Below are 20,124 nucleotides of genomic sequence, written 5' to 3'. Positions count from 1 at the left end.
ATACATATCCTGTCTACATTATACTGGCTATCTCCCTTCTGCACTCTTAGTTTTGACAGTGCAATGGAAAACTTCTTTCAAAATTCTGAAAATTTATTAGAGCAATGCCTGCTGTGATTTGTTCAGAATGGTATGTGGATTGTGGATTTCTGCTACTTAAAATATTTGCTCAACTTCCAATATCTTGATTATTTTTTTAAAAAGTTAATTGATTTTTTATCCAATGCATGTGACATACATACCCAAGCCTATGAGCTCAAATAAACTGCCCTTCACCTCCATCTACACTTCCTCAGAAAAGGAACCAACATATTAAAAGACTCATCCCACCCTGGCCACATTCGATTTTCCCTCCTCCCATCTTGAAGAAATTCAGGACTGTTTTATCTAGTGCTATCTCTCATAATTTTTTTTTTTTACTATCAATAATTGATCAATCTTTCTCTTTATGGAAAATCAAAGGTATAATTTCTTCGGAAAATTTAATTAAGGAAGGTTGTTTAATGTCTTTTGAACAGATGGCAAGTAAATATGACTTCCCAAATATTCATTTTTTTAGATTGTACAGATTAGAAATTTCTTAAATACCATATTATCAGATCTAGTTGATAATATTTTTAAAATGAATCCTTCTCAAAAAGGATTAATTGGAATTATATATGATAGAGTATTAAAATTACATCCAGTACTTCACGATAAGATTAAAAAAGCTTTGGAATTGGAACTTGCAAGACTTTTTAAACTGGTGAATATTAATCCAGTTCAAAGTGGTACATCATGTTCACATGTCCAAATATAAGATGGCTTGTATCTTTTCTAATATTAACCCTACTTGTGACAGATGCAAATCTGATATTGCCACATTGGTACATATGTTTTAGTCTTATCCATCTTTAGAAATCTATTGGAAAAAATTTTTAATATGTTTTCAACTGTATTTCAGATGAAACTACAACTCAAACTAATAACTGCTCTTTTTGGGGTTATTAACCAGACATAGGGAGTTTTTCTGCCTTCTCTACATTGATGTCCAGAAGAGCCATTTTACTCAAATGAAAAGACTCTAGACTCCCAGCAGTGGTTCTCTCATATTATGCCCTGCTTAAGTTAAGAAAAAATTAGATATAATGTATTTGATTCTTCTATGAAATTTGAAGATACATGGCGATCTTTTATGCCTTATTTTCATTTGATGTAAATGTTTTTTAATGTGATTAGATGTACTCATTCTTCCAGATGAGATAGTCTTATCTTTGCTTTTTTGATTCACAGTACGAATCAAAAGCTGCAAAATATATGTAACCCTCAGAATAAGATGCCCAGATTTTTTTTGTTTAGTTTTTTTTTAATAGAATAGATTAGGTAGGGTTTTTCTTTTTTTATATTTTTTTAATGTCTTTCTACTCCTAGTGCAGTAGACAGATGACCGAGTGTATACTGTTTGAAATTTTATCTAGATATATATACACATATAAGATATTATATTTTCAGTTTTGTTCCCTTTTCTTCATTGTACTTTAATTATTATAAAAATCCAATAAAAAAGACATTGAAAAGAGATTAAGCATCACTAGATTCAAGGACGGTTTCTGAATGAATCTCTACTTGTAAAATAACATTGATTTTCCTCTGCTCTAACTGATCACTCTCTCTTTCTCTCTCCATGTACTCCATTCCGTTTGTATGATACTCTGTATGCATTGACCAAGTGGATTGCTCGCAAATTAACTTTCTCACTGTACTTTGGTAAACTTAAAAGCACAACAAGCAAGATTCTCTGCACATTTTATTGTTGCCCAGAAGTGACTATATTCATTGAACACCAGGCTGGTTTAGCACTTACTCATAACCAGGACTGAAGTAAATTTTCTGCCCATTTTACCTGAAGAAGGTAATATTTGAATCCTGATATATATCGGGTGACATTCTTCGTGAAGGGTATTCGGCAGATAAAGGATTCACACTGAATAGAGCCATTGCTAAAATGAGAAGGAGGACAGGAAGCAGCAAGGTGGCAATGGCTCCTTTCCAATCCCTCCGGGCATGATGAAACCGTTTAATCATCAGAGCTGCCATCTGTTTAAAAATCAGACTTATGCCAGTCACGCGTGGGTCTTCAGCAAATGGTACACCTTAATGTGGGGAAAAAAAAACATTGTACTTAAGACCAATGTATGATGAATAAGAGTCAAATGTGTGGGATGAAAAATTGCTAAAAACATTGTAACTGAGTTGTAGATATAAGACAAAGTTGATAAAGACCATAAGACATAGGAGCACAAGTAAGCCATTTGGCCCATTGAGTCCACTCTGCCATTCATCATGAGCTGATCCATTCTCCCACTCCCCTGCCTTCTTCCCATAACCTTTGATACCCTGTCTATTCACATACTTACCAGTCTCTGCACTAAATACACCTAACAACCTGGCCTCCACAGCTGCACATGGCAGCGAATTCCAGAGGTTCAGCATTCTTTGGCTGAAGAATCCCTCTGTTTAAAGTGGGTGCACTTCATTTCTGAAGTTGTGCTTGTCCTCGTCTCCTCTGCCATGGGAAACAACTTTGCCACATCTATTGTGTCCAAGCCTTTCAACATTCGAAATGCTTCCATGAGGTTCCCCCTCAATCCTCTGAACTCCAAGGAGTACATTCCAAGAGTCGTCAAATGTTCCTCAAGGATAGCTACTTTTCATTAGTGCAGTGGATTGGAAAAGTGAGTAGAATGGATAATCAGAGGACCCAAAAGTAGACAGCAACAAATCCAGAACCCTTGGATTGGTGGAAAAGGTGTTCAACAACTTTATGTGCAGTGAAAAGATAGGCCAGAGATTATGGGGATACAAACAGTTTGAAGGAGATGGTGCAATGAAGAGAGAGCCAAAGACCCTGAAATGAATGGGTAGAAGATCAGAGACCCTAGAACACTAAAGGGCTACTGATCTTGGAGGTGGCACAGAGAGATCCCAGAAATATTATATAACAAATAACTTGCTTGAAAGTTCTTGAAAGCAAATTCTTCATAATTTTATCCTATATATCCAGGGCTCCCACATATTCAGTAGAAGAGCAGCCAAGTCAATTTAGAGTGGCTGATGAAGGCATTGACATCATCGCCCTGGGAAAAGTTGCTACTTTTTTTTTAAAAAACAACTCACAGCCTATGGTGAGTAAGTGAGACACAGAAGGTGGTCAGAGATTGTATGATAAACTAAATAATTGGGAGTTTATTTAAGATTAAACTGTGATGATACAAGTCATGGTGGGTCATCTTATCACATGAAAATTTTCCCCACAGTCAGAAACTGGCAAGTAGCTGTTAGGTCTGCTTTGTTCATGAATGAGTGAGACAAACACCAGACTGAGTCGAAATCAGGGTTCTTTGTTCTTTATTACCGGATTGTAACACTTGCAACTAACCATGTTAGTCGGAGAATGCATTCTGCCGTTATCAGCAAAATGGTGATTTTTTATACCCTTGGATACGTGCTTAGAACATCATCATATCATTACTTGTCCAATGACTAAAACTGTTGCTATCCTTTCCCTGCTAGCTTCCTGCCTCTCAATCCATCAATGTCTCTCTTATCTTGTAAGTACAAGGATGCATTCACATCTTGTTACAGCCCTGTACAGGGTAACTCCTTACACATTCCCATCTCATGATGTTTTACCTTACATAGCTCACGGAAAAATACTGTGGTCCAAAATGTGAGATTCACATGCCAGAAACAAACTTGAACTGTAACTAGTGAAAAAACACACAAATGCCTTTATGGAACAAAGGTAAAGATACATTACCAGTGTTTGGGGCTTGAGCCCTTAACCACAGTGTCAACAGAATCCCGTGTTTTACCCCTGGAACTGTAATTATGTTTATTTAATGTTACAACCACTTGGCTCATCATTTCCAATTGAAGATTTTCACATGGCTTAAATTCCTGGCCACCCCCAACTATGGCCCACTCATTTATTTTTTTCAAAAATAAACTTTATTCACTATAAATATTTAAACAAAAGAAAACAGTTCAAAGACTTTTCATATTCTTCGTATCATATCCATACATTTCCATTAATACACACCACTGTGGCATCTTGTCATTAAACAGAGAAGCATAGAAACATAGAAAATAGGTGCAGGGGTAGGCCATTTGGTCCTTCAAGCCTAGACCACCATTCAATATGATCATGGCTGATCAGTACCTGGTTCTCCCCATACTCCCTGATCCCCTTAGCCACAAAGCCAAATCTAATCTACTCTTAAATATTGACAAGGAACCAGCTAAAGACTAGAATTTTACATGTTTCTAAAAGATCCCTCCCACCTCAATCTTCTAAATTCCAGAGAATACAAGCCTAGTCTATCCAGCCTTTCTTCATATGCAAGTCCTTCCATCCCCGGTATCAGTCTAGTGAACCTTCTCTGCACCCTCCATGGTTAGGATATCCTTCCTCAGATAAGGAGACCAAAACTGCATATGGTGTCACCAAGGCCCTGTTCAGCTGCAGCAGGATCTCCCTACTCCTGGACTCAAATCCTCTTGCTATGAATGCCAACATAGCATTCGTCTTCCTCACTGCCTGCTGCACCTACATGCCCACTTTCAATGACTGATGCACAGCAACACCCAAGTCTCTCTTCATCTCCCCTTTTCCTAAACAGATACCATTTAGATAATAGTTCTCTTTCCTGTTCTTACCTCCAAAGTGGATAACCTCGCATTTATCCACATTATATTACATCTGCCACATCTTGGCCCACTCACCTAACTTGTGCAAATCACTCTGCAGCCTCCTAGCATCTTCTACACAGCTACCCAATTTTATGTCATCTGCAGATTTTGAGATATTGCTCTCTATTCCCACATTTAAGTCATTGATATATATTGTAAATAATTGTGGCCCCAGCACAGAGCTCTGCAGTACCCCACTAGTCACTGGCTGCCATTCTGAAAAGAACCCAATTATTCCTACTTTTTGCTTCCTGTCCATCAACCAATTCTCTATCAACCTTAATACCATATCTCCTATATCATGTTTTTCAAGTTTGTACACTAGACTTCTGTGCAGAACCTTATCAAATGCCTTACTAAAGTCCAAATATACCACGTCCACTGATTCCCCCCTATCCACTCCAATGGTTACATCCTCAAAAACTCTATTAGATTCGTCAGACATGATTTTCCTTTCATAAGACCATGCTGACTCCGTCCAATGATACCACTACTTCCCAAACGTACTGCGAGTGCATCTTTAATAACTGATTCGAGCACCTTCCCTACTACCGATGTCAGGCTAACTGGTCTGTAGTTTCCCAGTTTCTCTCTCCCTCCCTTCTTATAGGGGGTTTGTTTGGGCATCCTCCAATCCTCAGGAATTAATCCAGTATCTAAGGGGGTTTGAAAAATTATCACTAATGCATCGACTATTTCCTGAGCTACTTCCTTCACCATTCTTGGGTGCAGACCATCCGGCCCTGGGGATTTATCTGCCTTTAATCCCTGCAATTTAACTAATACAACCTCCCGACTTACAATTATTTCCTTTATTCCCTCCCTCACATTAGATCCCCGATCCTCAACAATTTCCTGAAGATTAGTTGTATCTTCCTTGGTGAAAACAGAACTAAAGTAATCATTCAAACAGTCTGCCATACCCTTGTTTCCCATGATTAATTCACCCGTTTCTGTCTGCAACGGACCCACATTTGTCTTAACTAACCTCTTTCTCTTACTCCCCCTTTGTTGTTTGAAGGGCTTCCCCTTGATCTCAGCTCCTCAATGCCTGGTAAATGAAGGGCTCTAGACTGTGGTCTTGTCCAGGGCAACCTCGCATTGGCTGCACCAAACCTCAGTGTGTCCCTCAACCATACTCTTGCAGCCTACAAGGTGCCAGTCAGCAGCATTCCCTCATCCATAATTTGGCAAGCTGAACTCACACTTGAGCATGCGAAAGCTCTGCCATGCAAAATGAAACAGGATATCCCAGGAATAGATCAGAATCTCATAAGAACATCTACTGAACTGATCATGGTGAGATTCATCCATTTTATACATAGCCAATTTCTGATTGTCTCGAACATTAACATTTAGGAAGAGCATTACCTCAATCTATCTCAAAAATCTACACTATCACTTAATTAGATTATGGCTATTTTATATGACTGAGCAAAGTTGGCTAGGTACTGCCAATTAGTGCTCAATTATGAATAGCTTTGAGCTGTCTGCTGGGAAAAGTAATAGATAAAGAAAAACATCCATCAATCCAAGTGGCAATCCAAAAATGCTTCTAACAAGCAGCATTGCAGAAGTGGCTTCATCGAGAGCATATATTTGGAGGTTTTCAGCTTCACTGGCAGGATAGTGGGACCATAAGTAGCTATGAGGCAGATTGGAACATCGAGGTTAGAGAAAGTCCAGGGCAGGCAGCAGAAGGCCTGTGTGTGTGAAAAGTCTAAAGGAATAAACCCCATTTATTTCAATGCAAGAAGCCTGACAGGTAAAGTAGATGAGCTCAGGCAATGGATCAGCATAAGGGTTTGTAATATGTAAGCTATTGTACAGATACATAGTTTAGAAAGGACTGATTAATTCTCAGAGCTACAGATTCTGCAGGTGTGATGAGGGTGAAGGTAAGAGAAGGGTTGCATTTTTGATTAGGAAGAATATCATAGCAGTATTTCAATGGGATATTCATGAAAGAACGTCCAGTGAGACAATATGGGTAGAATCTAAGAATAGGAAACTGGTGATCACTTTGATGGGAATGTATTGTAGGTCCCCCAAAGTCAATGGAAGGTAGAGGAACAAATTTGCAGGGAAATCACAGAAATCTGTTGGAATAATAGGATTGTAATTGAAGGTGTTTGTAACTTCCCCTAGTATTGAACAAGATTACCACAGTGCTAAGGGATTAGATAGAGTTACATTTATTGTGTTCTGGAAAGTTTGCTCAAGCAATTATGTAGATGGCCTTCCTGACAGGGACAACACTTGGACTCCTCTTGGCAAACAAAGCTGGGTAACTGACTGAAGTCCCAGGGGATGGGGGTGGGTGGGGGTGGGGTGGGGAGGAGCACCTTGGGAACAGGGAACACAATTTTATTACTTTTAAAATAGTTATGGAAACAGAGAGAACTGATTGACAAGTTATTTGTAAATTGGGGCAACTAATTTTGATGGGATTAGACAGGTACTTACAAAGGTCAATTGGGAGATGCTGTTTGCAGGTAAAGAAATGTTTGGCAAGTGGGAAGCTTTTAGAAGTGAGCTAGGATGTGTTCAGGCTAGTACGTTCCTCTTAGAGTGAGGGGTAATGCTGGCAGAATTAGAAAAGTCTGATTGAAGAAGAATATAAAGGCTCTGGTCAGGAAAATTCTTTGAGTAAGGAATGTAGTTGAATACTTAAGAAGGAAATCAGGAGGGCAAAAAGGGGGACATGAGACATTCTTGGCAGACAATGTAAAGGAGAAGACAAATGTTGCTGGAAGAACTCAGCAGGCAACACAGCATCCATGAGTAGAAAAAGACTATATGATAAAGGGCCCTGAACCAAAACATTGACTGACTTGCTGAGTTCCTCCAGTAGTTTTTGTTCAAATTCCCAACATCGGCAAATTTTGTGCTTCTCTAATTTAAAGGGGAATCCTGAGAGATTCTATAAATATACTAACAGCAAAAGGATAGCTAGGAGAAAAATAGCCCCCCTTAAAAATAAGTGTATTGTCTATGTGTGGAGCCACAGTAGATGGGCGAGGTCTTCAATAAATACATCTAGACTGTTTAGGGAATTCAGGAAAAGGAACAGTAACGTACTGAAACAGTAAGAGCCGTTCTGGTCACCAGATCATAGGAAAGATATGATTTAGCTAGAGAGATTGCAGAAAATATTCTCAAAAATGTCATTGGATCTTGAAGGTTTGATTTATGATGAGAGACTGCATAAGCTGTGACTGTTTATTCTGGAGCAAAGGGAGGATGAGGAGTGATCTTATAGAGGTTTATAAAATCATGAGGGGCCGAGATAAGGTTGATAGTCTTTTTCCAAGGGTAGAGGAGTCTAAAACTAAAGGGCATAGGCTAAAGGTGAGAGGACTTGAGAGATAGGTTTCTCACACGGATGGTGGTGATCTGCCAGAGTAAGTGATAGAGGCAAATACATTTGCACTGACTGAAAGACATTTGGACAGGTGGGTGGACTGGAAAGGTTTATTGGGCTATGGGACAAATGCAGGCAAATGCTCATGAAGGCACCTTGGTCAGATCAATTGGGCCAAAGTAACTGCTATGACACATGAATGTAGATCAGAAATGGAAACTAAAAAAAAAAGCATTGATCTATAGAAGCAATTTAAGAGAGGATTGGATAGAATAAATAGTTTCTGTTTCTTAAGAGTGAAGAATGATGGGTATGATTACATGCAAAAAAAATTTGGAAATTGTCAGAGAACATTTTTTTTTTACACAGTGGATATGGGACGGTCCATCAGACTAACATAAACATAACAATCACAGCAGATAGGTAATTGAAGAAAAAGAGGATAAATGGATATAGGTAAAGCATGACTTTAAGAACTGTTACTGGGAAGATATTGACGTAGACCGCATGCTGATGGCAATGAATAAGTGAATTACACAAAATCGTATTTGAATTAAAATTATCCAAGTATATCTGCATCCTCTTTTTAAAACCACTGTTCAATTTTTAAACTTTGTTTCGCTCCTTTTCATGCTGAAGATTTACATCCAAACAGTAATCTTAAATTTCACTTACAAAAATCAACTTCAGCACACAGTAGCAAATTAGCACATCAAACGACATATTTTTGAATGTGGGAAGAAGCAGGAGTACTCATAAGAGTCTCAAAGGGTCACAGGGAGAATATACAAACTCCACAGAGACAGCGTCTGAGGTCAGGGTTGAGCCTGGGTTCCTGGAGCTGTGAGCAAACTGCTTTGCTACCAATGCCCCCAAGAGTCTTTGAAAAAGAGAGAATAGATGCTGCTGAATACCATTTCAAATTGGGTCATCGATTTCAATACATTTAGGATTATGCCTGCTCTATTGTTGAATCAATACCAAAACAAGATTTTTAATCCATTTTAATGGAATCAGGAGGCATTTATCTGAAAGCTGACAAAACTGGACATGAAAATGTTTCAAGCTTTGTCACATTTTCATTTGGTGAACATATTCTGATCATCAACAAGAGGATGGAAACAGACTCGATTATCCTCTCACAACAGAATGTTACTGTGGGGTTACAGACCTGACTCAATTAGATCTGATATACTTTAAGGCTATACCATAATTTTAATGTGATTAAAATGCTCAGCATGCTAATAATGTTACACAAAATTTGCTATATTACTCACTGCCATTCTCCGTAGATTCAATGCTTTCAGATTTTAGAGACTCTCCATCCTGGTCATGATGAAGTGCAGATCTTTCTTCATTCTGAATCAAGTTCATGAACACCTGATGAAAGAGTAATCAGAAAAGGTGCCAGGGTAAATAGTTAAAAAATTTAATAAGAATAATTTTAACTTACTTAATAAAACATTACAACACATAGTCTAAAGTTTAGAAGCATATGTACATGGAATAGTCAGTGAGCTAAAGTGAGATTGTTCAACAGCCTTCTTCAAAGTGTAATTTGCAAAGCTCTTAGAATTATTAGCAGTGATAATGGCGTCGTGAAATCAAATATTTCCTCTCCACCAAATTCCTGATCTCAAACATATAGCAAATCAAAGTTTGTGCAGAAATGAAAAACAGAAAATGCCCCAAAAGTCAGATGCCATCTGTACAGAGAGGGTCAGATTCAACACTTCAACTCAGGAACCTTGCATCAGAACTGGAAAAATTAGGAAACAATGTGTTTTAAGTTGCAAAGCTTTTCTTAATTTGGCCATTTTAATTCCCTTCACTGCAGCACTAACTGTCCTTTGCAGTCACTCTTGTAAACTTCCCAAACCTAGGCCAAGAGTTAGGGAGATGACTGATTATCTACTATGACCTCTCCCAACCCTATCCCACTTCCCTCTCACCACAGAAATTTAGAAAATTACTTTGCAAAGAAAAAAATATTATTTCTAAAATGTATTTCTTTCACAAAAGAACTGCTTTTATCCATCTAAAATAAATGAAAAGACCAGTGGAATTTACAAATTTGAATATAAAATAAAATATGCTGAAAAATGTTAGCATGTATGATGATCCAAATGACCTGCTATGCACTCATGTGACAAAATTGAGGAAGTTTTACAACACATCCTAGCATCCAATCCATCATAAAAAGGATTCCATACATTAACTGCAATGAAGAATATTCTATGATTTATTATGATTCTATAATGTGTCCTCTAATTCCACACCATGGTAAAATGATGCTATATTTTTTCATACTTTTTGATATAATGAAAATCTTCAAAGCTCACTGATAAAATGCCAGGAACATTGTTTTATTCTGATTTTTGTTTAAAACCATCATGCACACTTTCCGTTTTTCCTTTTTATGAGCAGGACTTTATACTCGCCAGTCTCCCCTTGTCATTTTTTTTTGTTTCTTTGCACTTAATCACAATTTATCATCTGGATTACAAATGGCCCTATCTTAATTTGGTATTAGTTACTGGAATGCAATGACAATTTAATTCTGACTTTCTCACGAAAATTGATTTGTTTAAATTTGGCTCAGTTGTTTTCAGCTCTATCGTCAAGGCTAATGTGACTTATATCAAGGGACTACCTCTTCCAGTGTAGTGTCAGAAATCCTGTAGCCACTAAGGTAAAGATTTTCCATATTTCCATCAAGAGCATGCCACAAGTTCTCATAGGCAGTTTTATCTTCCACCGTGGGAATAACATATGTCAACTCTCCAAAGGCATTTTCTTTCAGAAAGGCCTGGGGTATATGTTCCTTTACCAGGGAAGTCACAAGGCCCACATCACATGACTCATGAGATCCTGCTGCAGAAGGCTAATGAAATGAGAGCAACAGAGATTATTAATCCAAACATTGTATCACCAATATGTATTAATTTCAATAATTATTAGTGATATTCTTCCTCAAGCACAACATTTGATATAAAACCCTTGGAGTGAAATGATCAAGAATTTAAATGATTTGCAACCAATCTGATATGAAAGATTGAAACTTGTTTAAATATAAAGGACATGTGTTGATACTAATTTATGTTTTGTACTCTTATCAGTTGAATGAATGATAAGGTATGACTTATACTGTCATGGTAGTTAACATCTGAACTGAAGGTGGATTAATATTTTGAAGGAAGGTTTGTTGGTACTGATCCGGGTTGGGGAAGTGTTCAAACTAAATTTTCAGGGGGATGGGAACCAGAGTGCCAGAGTAGATAGGGGAATGTAGAAGGAAAAAGATGATGATAAGACTGCATACAAAGACAGGGGAGTGCATAGTGGAAACGATGTTCTCTGATACATCTATTTCAATGCAAGGAATATTGTGGGAAAGGCTTGGAGCATGGACATTATGACATTGTGGCCATTAGGGAAACTTAGTTGCAGGAGGGGCAGGGCTGGCAGAACATTGTTCCGAGGGTTCTGTTGTTTCAGACATGATATATAGTTAAGATGATCAAATAAGGTATTTGAGGTATATTAAAAAATTCAGGGAAATCAAGAGGGCAAAAGAAGTCACAAGGTTGCTTTGGCAGATAATATGAAGGAAAATTCTAAAGAACTCTACAGGTATATTAAGAACAAAGGGATAGTAAAGGACACAATTGGTCCTTTTGAACATCAGAGTGGTCAGCTAGAACTGAAGCCAGAAGTGATGGAGGAGTTCTGGCAAAATAGTTCTTTTGCATTATTCAGAAAATTGGCAGAGTCTAGGGAAGTGAGGTAAATAAACAGTGAGGTCATGGTACATATACAGATTAAAGAGGAGGAAGTGCTTGCTGTCTCAAATCAAATAAAGGTGGATAAATCCCCAGGGCCTGACAAGATATTCCCTCAGAACTTGAGGGAAGCTAAATTGCAGGGGCCCTGGTAGATATATTTAAAATATCCTTCACCAGAGGTGAAGGGCCAACAATTGGAAGGTGACTTCTATTGTTCTGTGTTTAAAAAAGGCTCAAAAATAAACTAGGAAATTATAGGCCAGTGAGCATGATATCAGTAGTAGGCCAGTAATTGGAAGGTGTTCTAAAAGATTGGATATACAAGTTTTTGATAGTCAGCGACTGATTGGAAGGTAGTCATCATGGCTTTGTGCATAGTCGTTCATGTTTAACAGATCTTATCGAGTTTCTCAAGGAGGATACAAACCAAGGTTAGACATGCACAGTAAATGGCAAGGTACTGAGGAGTGCAGTAGAACAGTTGGATCTGAGAATACAGATACATATTTCCCTGAAAGTGATGTCACGGATAGATAGAGCTTTTAGCACATTTGGCCTTCAAAAATCAAAGTGTTGAGTACAGGAGTTGGGATGTTATGGTAAAGTTGTATAAAACATTGGTGAGGACAAAGTTGTGCAGTTTTGGCCACCTAACCACGGGATGGATATCAATAACATTGATAGGCACAGAGGAGATTGACAAGGGTGTTTCCGAGACTTGAGAAACTGAGTTACAGGGAGAGGTTAAACAGTTTAGGACTTTATGCCCTGGATTGTAGAAGAATGAAGGGAGATTGATAACAAAATTATCATGAATATAGGTAGAGTAATGCAAGTAAATATTTTCCACTGAGCTTGGGTGAGTTAGGAATCAGAGGGCATAGGTTAAAGGTGAAAGGGGTGTGAATTTAAGAGAAACATTCAGGGAAACATCTTCACGCAGAAAGTGGTGGAAGTATAGAATAAGCTGCTAGCTGAAGTAATGAATACAAGCTTAATTTTAACATTTAAGAAAAATTTGGATGAGTACATGGATGGTAGAGGTATGGACTGAGTGTAGATCAGTAGAACTAGACAGAATAATAGTTTGGCAGAAACTAGAAGGGCCAAAAGGCCTGTTTTCTGTGCTGTAATGTTTAATGGTTCTAGCAGGAGGTATAGATGATGGAGTTAAAGTTAATTTGTGTGATGGACTGATGTGCATTCACAACTCTTGCTGATTTTTCTGCTCCCCGACTAACTTCTTGATACAACGCAAATTATAAGTTTTAAAGATTGAAGTTCAAATCTGATCAGTGACCTTCATGTTTGAATAACATGAACATTAGTGGTATCAAAAATGTAAACAATGACTCTTCATTATACTCTCAGAATCACTGACCTTTTTTGAGATAACAAGGCTATAATCATGTCCATACTTTTCCTTCAAGTAAGTAGGAGATCCATAGCATTTCAACTGACCTTCTTCAAGAATGATAATTCGATCACTTAGGATGTCAGCTTCATCTAGATGATGTGTAGTGAAAATAATAGTTCGACCTAGCGAGGTACAACAAATGCATACAGATCACCACAGAAACTAGTTAGGTGAATAAATCATTTATTAGAAATGAAAAATTGTTTTATAGTACTGCAGTCTCTTGTGTCTCCATTCGTAATACAATTTCGTGATCTCAGAAATCGATGAAGTCCCTTCATGGTACGTGATAAAATATGGAAAAAAAAGACTTTTCAGATAAAGCTCTGCCCTTTTTCACTTGATATATTTTTCCAGTGGTCTAAGGATAAGTAACTAAATAGTCATAGAGAAGTAACCAAGACAGTGGCTTTCACTATGTTATGTTGCCATCAATTTGGTGAACACCATTCCTGCCACATCTATGACATTTAGAACTACTAGAACGCTGAATAAATCTGAACTTTAAGCAGGATCATTTCTGGATTTGAAGTATTCTTAAAAGGCTTCATAAAAAAATTCAACAGTTTGCCCACAGAATTTTCTTTTTTTTTACTGAAGCTGCTTCTGCTTTCATGTTTTTAAAGCTGCTTGATATAAAAAAAATACTGATGAGAAATTTCCCAAGATAAATAACAGGCTCTGACAGGATGTGATCCACACATGTATTTGTGGCCAGATTTCCACATCTCATTGTACTCTCATGCTGGTCCAAAAAAATCTAAAGGGCGTGCAAGTGAGGTCTGTCTGAAGCACATTGTTTTAAAGTGTCAACATGCCTGCAGTGGAGTTATTGGGTATAATTTTTCTTTACTCTTACATAGAAAATGGATAATTTTATTAAGCAAAATTTATTAAAAAGTAAATTGCTTAATAAGATTTAAGTAATACCAAGAGAACTTTTTAATCAAACTTTTTTATGAAATTAATAGTTTTTTAGATATAGGAAATCAAGAATTATGGGGATCACAAGAAAGTGAGTTTAAGGTAAAGGATCAATAATGATATTGAAGGATAAAGCCTGTCTGCCTTCTCTAACCTATTGTTTTCTTTCTAAATATCAAATGACCATCATGTGCTCAGCCTCTCAATTGATACTGCATAGGAAAAGTGATTCAAGGAGGACATAGGCCACATACAGTGAAACCTCGTTAGAACGCAATTCGTTAATTCGCGGAATCGCTTATAGCGCGGGTGTCTGTGGACCCCAAACATTGATTTTAGGATGCCAGGCTAACAGTGGCGAACAGCCACCAACTCAGAAATGGACTCTTATAACTCATTTACAAGATGTGTACGTTAATATGTGGAGTTTAAAGTCTTATTATAGGGTTTGAGTCACAGTATTCTGTTTTCCTGCTTCCTTAATCATGACATATATGCATCTGTTCCGCGATTCGGCTATAACGCGGTATGAAATCTTAGACCCCAACTACCACGATCTAACGAAGTTTTACTGTATTTCAATTTTTTTAAAAACTAATATTTAAACCCATTTTTGAAAGAAAAATGAAATGGAAATGGTGGCTTTGAATAGCCATGTGCACAGAAAAAATAACAAAATGGATTATAAAAAATAATTTTCATTCAGTCTTGGTTATGAAACTTCCTATCATTGTCTCCCAGAACATATTAGTGAACTGTGAGATTAAAGTTCAGTTACTTACCAGATAGTCGCCAGAGTGTAGTTTTTTTTTGTCAGAATAAGTTCATACTTCCTTACCTTCTCTGTATTTCAATATTATATCCCAGATATTACGTCGAGAGTAAGGATCAATGCCACTGGTTGGTTCATCCAAAATGATAGTGGAGGAGCCTCCAATAAATGAAATCGCTATTGAGAGCTTTCTCTTTGTTCCTCCAGACAATGTTCCAACACGTTTGTGCTGGTATTGACAAATTCCTGCATTCTCAAGGGCACTGAATGAAGCAAAAGGTTTTATACAGCTTAAGTCCCCACAACATATCTTTATATAAAGTTCTTCAATATAAAAGTACAGACCAGTATACTGAGAATCATACAGTATAAAAATACTAAGTAGACTTTGTGTATTATTGACAATTTCACGCACTCCACAGAATTCAAAAATGTCATAGTTCAAATTTAAATAACTTTTTAAAAAAGTTTGAATGAAGTAGACATTAAAAAAGAACTGAAGGTTTTTTACATCCATAATATGTTTGTATTGGTATCTTGTATGCAAGAACATTGTAGGTTTTTAACAGGATGAATAAGAAAAATATACTGCTGATTTGAGTCCCCGAGGGATGTCACAAATTTGTCTGCACTAGGAAAATAAAAATTGATGTCTTTATGATTGCAGGGTGCTGACAGGATTTTTCTAACTTAATCTGTATCAATAATATTGATTTTCTTATTGTGACAGCATCAGTGGCATATTTAAATGAAGTGTCAAAATCACTTGTAGATTTCTAAGTGCTCGAGAAATGCAGCAGGTCCTGCAGCATCCATGGGAAGTAAAGGGGATTGAATGTTTTGGGTATGAGTTCTTCAACAAGGTATGAGCAAAAGGCAGGCAGGGACCTGAATAAAAAGGTTGGTGGGAGGAAAGATAATGAGGGAGCAAGGGGCAGAGGGTGGAGAACAGTCCACAGTTAGGATGACATTGGAGGATATAGGTGGGAGGGTAGAAGAGAAAAAAAATCTGAAGTGATGGGGGAGAGGGTAGCTCTCTGAATGGAGAGAGTAGAGGTGGGGTGGGGAGCTGGAGGAAAGGAGATATAAGGGTAGGGAAAGAGAAAGACTCGGGAGAAAGGTTTAACAGAAACTAAAAAAGTCAATGTTAATGCCATCTGGTTGGAAAATGCCCAGAAAGGATATTAGGTGTCGTTCCTCTATTTTGTGGGTCGCCTTGGTTTGACAGTGCAATGACGCCGTGGACAGACATTCGGTGAGGAAATGGGCAATTAAAATGATTGTCCACTGGGAAGTCTCTGTTATTGCAGCAGACAGAGTGAAGATGCTCAAAGAAGCTATCTTCCAGTCTGCATCCAGTTTCTCTGATGTAGAGGAGGCCACAATGGGAGCATCGAATGCAGTAGATGATGATCGCTGCAGATTCACTGGTGAAGTGTGCTTTTCTTAGAAAGACTTTGAGGCCACAAATGGTAGATTTCTACTTTTTTCAGTTTGGCATGAGAGGGAAAACTTGAAAATAAGTATATCAGACAAAATGTGTATTTCACACAGGGAAGTAATTAAAATTAATTAGCATCTCTGCTGTAGAACTTCATGGAATGAAGATACATACTGCAAATATTCAGAAATGCTTCATAAATATCTTCAAATTATTCTTCACTAAAATAAATAAATTCTGCCTGTTCAAATTATTTTAGATTTATTTGGAAACTTGGTGGTTTCTTGTGGTTGATTAGCTAAAAAATATCATTGCAACATGTTGTGGCGGTAGCTGGAGTTCGGGGGTTATTCTGTCAAATATTATTCTCTTTCAAAACCTGAATGAATATTCACCTTCATAACCTTAACATGGAAAGCATAATATGTTTTAACTTACAAAGTTATGACTATAAATCTGTACATTTGAGAACATCAGAACAACATGAAAGTATTTATTTTAGGTCAGTTCAGTCAGGTGGTGTGCCCATTTTTGTGGAACGCTTTTGAAATGAGTGTGAAAAATTCTGGAAAATAGATTTGCACCAAATGCTTGACATTGTTTGGCCAAGTTTCGGTCAGTTGCACTTAAAAATCAAATAGCACTCTGCAGAAATTTCTTCCCAAAAGTCTTTTGTTTTGTAAATATTTACATCGCATCTCAACATATTCAGACTTACATGTTCACCTCTTGAAGCAGCTTTTCTTTTGTCCATTGCGGTGCTTTAATTATTCCATATAACAGGAGGTGTTCACGTACAGTTAAAGTCTCAAACAGGACATCATGTTGTAAGCAGACTCCCAGCTTTTCCCTAATGACTGACATATCACGATTCATATTCCTTCCATCAATATAAATTGCCCCAGAGCTGGGCTGATGCATGCCAGTTAACATTGACCTTTGCAGAAACCAAAACCACCATATATTATTTTAGGTAGACTGTAAAATAGCGATAAACTTTTAAAAATTATATACAATTCTCATTTTTATCATGTTTCTTTTTTACATTCAATAGCATTTCATCTGTATCCCAAATAATGTTGGGCCAGTAATTACACATATTTTTTTTACATCATGAATTGAAAATTGGCTTCACATGAACTAAAACATTATTTAAAATATTTTTCATTTGTACAGTCATTTCATTGAGCACTTTGCAGTGTGATACATCCTTTCACATCTGATACTTATGGTATCAACAGGTGATGTCTAATTTGTAGTGTGTAACTTAAGTATTCATCTTAGAGAACCATCTTCTGAGTCTAAAAGAGTTTCTTTGTCTCACTCAGTGGAGCAGCCAGCAGGGAATATCCAGCCGGGTTCTGATTACAGTTAGGAAACTGGATTTCCTAGGGAAATCATTGGACCCACACAGGGTAGCCAGAAAATCCTGGAAATAGCAGAAACCATGTTCCTGTTGCTTACGGAGGATTATCTGGTGTTTTTTTTTTGTGCATTCAGGGCTGAGAATAATTAAAAAGTGGAAAAAAATGAATTGATGGTGTCTCTCAAGTAAAGATAGGTTGACTATATTTTACAGTAACAAATATTTTCATTCATTGCTAGATAATGTAGTTATAAAGAAACAGCATTTAATAAAATATTTATCAACAGAATTTGTTCTAAGTCAAAAATATATCAAGAAACATTTTCTGGACATGCTTTTATAGACAAAAGGAACTCAGCACAAAAAAACAAGACACTGGCCTATTCACTGATATTATAACAGTTTTCATAATGAACATTTGTTGAATTATATTATTTACTTTGTCAGATCACGAGTGAAAAGTAACGGTCAAAGCCAAACTAGGCCATGTTCTTCTTTTTATCTTCGTTTGTTTTACATTTTCTAAGCAGATTGTATTGGATTACTTACATTGTTGTTGTCTTCCCTGCTCCATTCGGTCCCAACAGAGCAGTAATTTCTCCTTTGTAGAAATCAAGGTTCAAGTCCTTAATAGCTACTTTTTTATTATGCTTATAAACTTTGGTGAGCGATCTTACAGCTACTCCAATGTTCAATTTAGTGTCTCCTTCCTCTTTCCCAGATGAGTTCATGTAATTCAAGGGATCATCTACTGAAGGAATGATTAGAAGAAATGTCTGTCATTGTTCCATATGTTTCTGTTTGACATCTAATCATATTTTCATGATTGTCCTTTATAATCTGTCCTAGACATTTTTTTTTAAATCAGACATTTCCCATCTACCATGATCATCTATTTGCTGGTTTCAATCTATAATACAATATATGCAATAACATACTGTAAGTTTTGAAGATGCATTATTGAACATTAAAAAAACAAAAGAGATGGTTGTCGATTTCAGGAGGGCCCAGGAGGACCATGTTCTACTGACCATTGACGGTTCTACCCTTGAGGTTGTCAAGAGTATCAGTGTGCACCTGGTGGAGAACCTCACTTGGTCCCTTAACACCACTCCAAACCCAGTAGTGCCTCTACTTCCAGTGAAGGCTGAGAAAAGACCACCTCCCACCCTCCATCCTCACTATACTCTAAAGAGGATGTATTGTGAGCATCCTGTGCAACTGCTCCACCGCCTGGTTTGGAAGATGAACCACCTTGGACCACAAGACCCTGCAGAGGATTGTGAAGTCAGCGGAAAAGACCATTGGGGAACCTCTTCCTAACAGGGAGGACATCTACTACATTTGATGCAGGTGGAAAGCAATAAACATTGTGAAAGACTCCACACATCCTGCACATAAACTGTTCTCCCTTCTGCCATCTGGCCGGAGATACCGAAGTACTTGGGCCCTTACGTCCACAATGGGAAACAGCTTTTCCCCCCCCAAGCCTTCAGGCTCCTGAACTCCCAGTTCAGATGTGCATAGGGTGCCGTGGACTTTCAGTGTATACATCTCAATACCTTAATATTTTTAATGTGTTAACTGCTTTCCTAACATATAACTATGTAAGTTTGCTTCGTGGTCCTGAAGAAACACTATTCCTTCCTATTGTGCGAGTATGGTATGAATGATAAATAAAGTTGACTTGACTTGACAATCCACAAGCTTTGAGAAATTTGGTGGTCTTGAGGGCATTTTAACAGAGGTATATCTTCCTGTTGGACTGCTGTCTGACTGAATTGGGTGAGGTGATTTACTTCCTATTTCAAGATTTTGGTCAGTGGCCTCTGCACCATTTATTGGAAGTCAGCAGGTTGGTGATAGCTTCATTTGATCAGAGGCAGAGAGAGCAGGGCAACAGAGATTACTTTCTTTGTGAGAGTCTATGGCATCACACCAGCCTTCTTGAATGCTCATTACATTTACCTTTTAGAACATCTTCCTAGAGACTGTCTTTCAGTAAGTTTGATATAAATTTTAATGCATTTAGAATTATAATTTGCATTTTGGGCAACTGAAAAAACAGGATAAGATTAAGAACTGACACACAATAATGGAGGGGATTTACAATATTAAAGAGAGTGTTTGCCTCATTCCTACTTAGACTAAAATTCACCTTTAGGTTAAGCTTAGTAAGTTATCATTGGATTTTTTTTGTGATCCTTAATTAACTCACAAAAATGACAGAAAAATGTTTGGAAACCACATTTTGCAGGTAAGAATTTCAGAGTTCTAATAGATATTCACTATGTGTCCACACACATTATGAGCGAATATGTGGC

General features: G+C 37.4%; 1 protein-coding gene across 2 annotated transcripts in view; it reads right to left on the bottom strand.

Annotated features, from left to right (window-relative positions):
- The window catches only part of LOC138749915 (ATP-binding cassette sub-family A member 13-like), a 288,645-nt gene that overhangs the window by 61,476 nt on the left and 207,045 nt on the right, over positions 1–20,124 (bottom strand). The window contains exons 36-42 of one of the 2 annotated variants that reach the window (XM_069911960.1): positions 18,350–18,551; positions 17,153–17,371; positions 15,060–15,256; positions 13,262–13,419; positions 10,749–10,979; positions 9,373–9,475; positions 1,883–2,132 (exon numbers count right to left, since the gene is read on the bottom strand). In XM_069911960.1, coding sequence (XP_069768061.1) covers positions 1,883–2,132; positions 9,373–9,475; positions 10,749–10,979; positions 13,262–13,419; positions 15,060–15,256; positions 17,153–17,371; positions 18,350–18,551 — 1,360 coding nt within the window. The remainder of the gene's footprint in view (positions 1–1,882; positions 2,133–9,372; positions 9,476–10,748; positions 10,980–13,261; positions 13,420–15,059; positions 15,257–17,152; positions 17,372–18,349; positions 18,552–20,124) is intronic. The other variant, XM_069911968.1, reaches the window with a different exon arrangement.

Source organism: Narcine bancroftii, chromosome 1 (genome assembly GCF_036971445.1).
Source record: "Narcine bancroftii isolate sNarBan1 chromosome 1, sNarBan1.hap1, whole genome shotgun sequence".
In the NCBI taxonomy this organism is placed as follows: domain Eukaryota; kingdom Metazoa; phylum Chordata; class Chondrichthyes; order Torpediniformes; family Narcinidae; genus Narcine; species Narcine bancroftii.
This window is presented reverse-complemented; position numbering and strand designations above follow the sequence as displayed.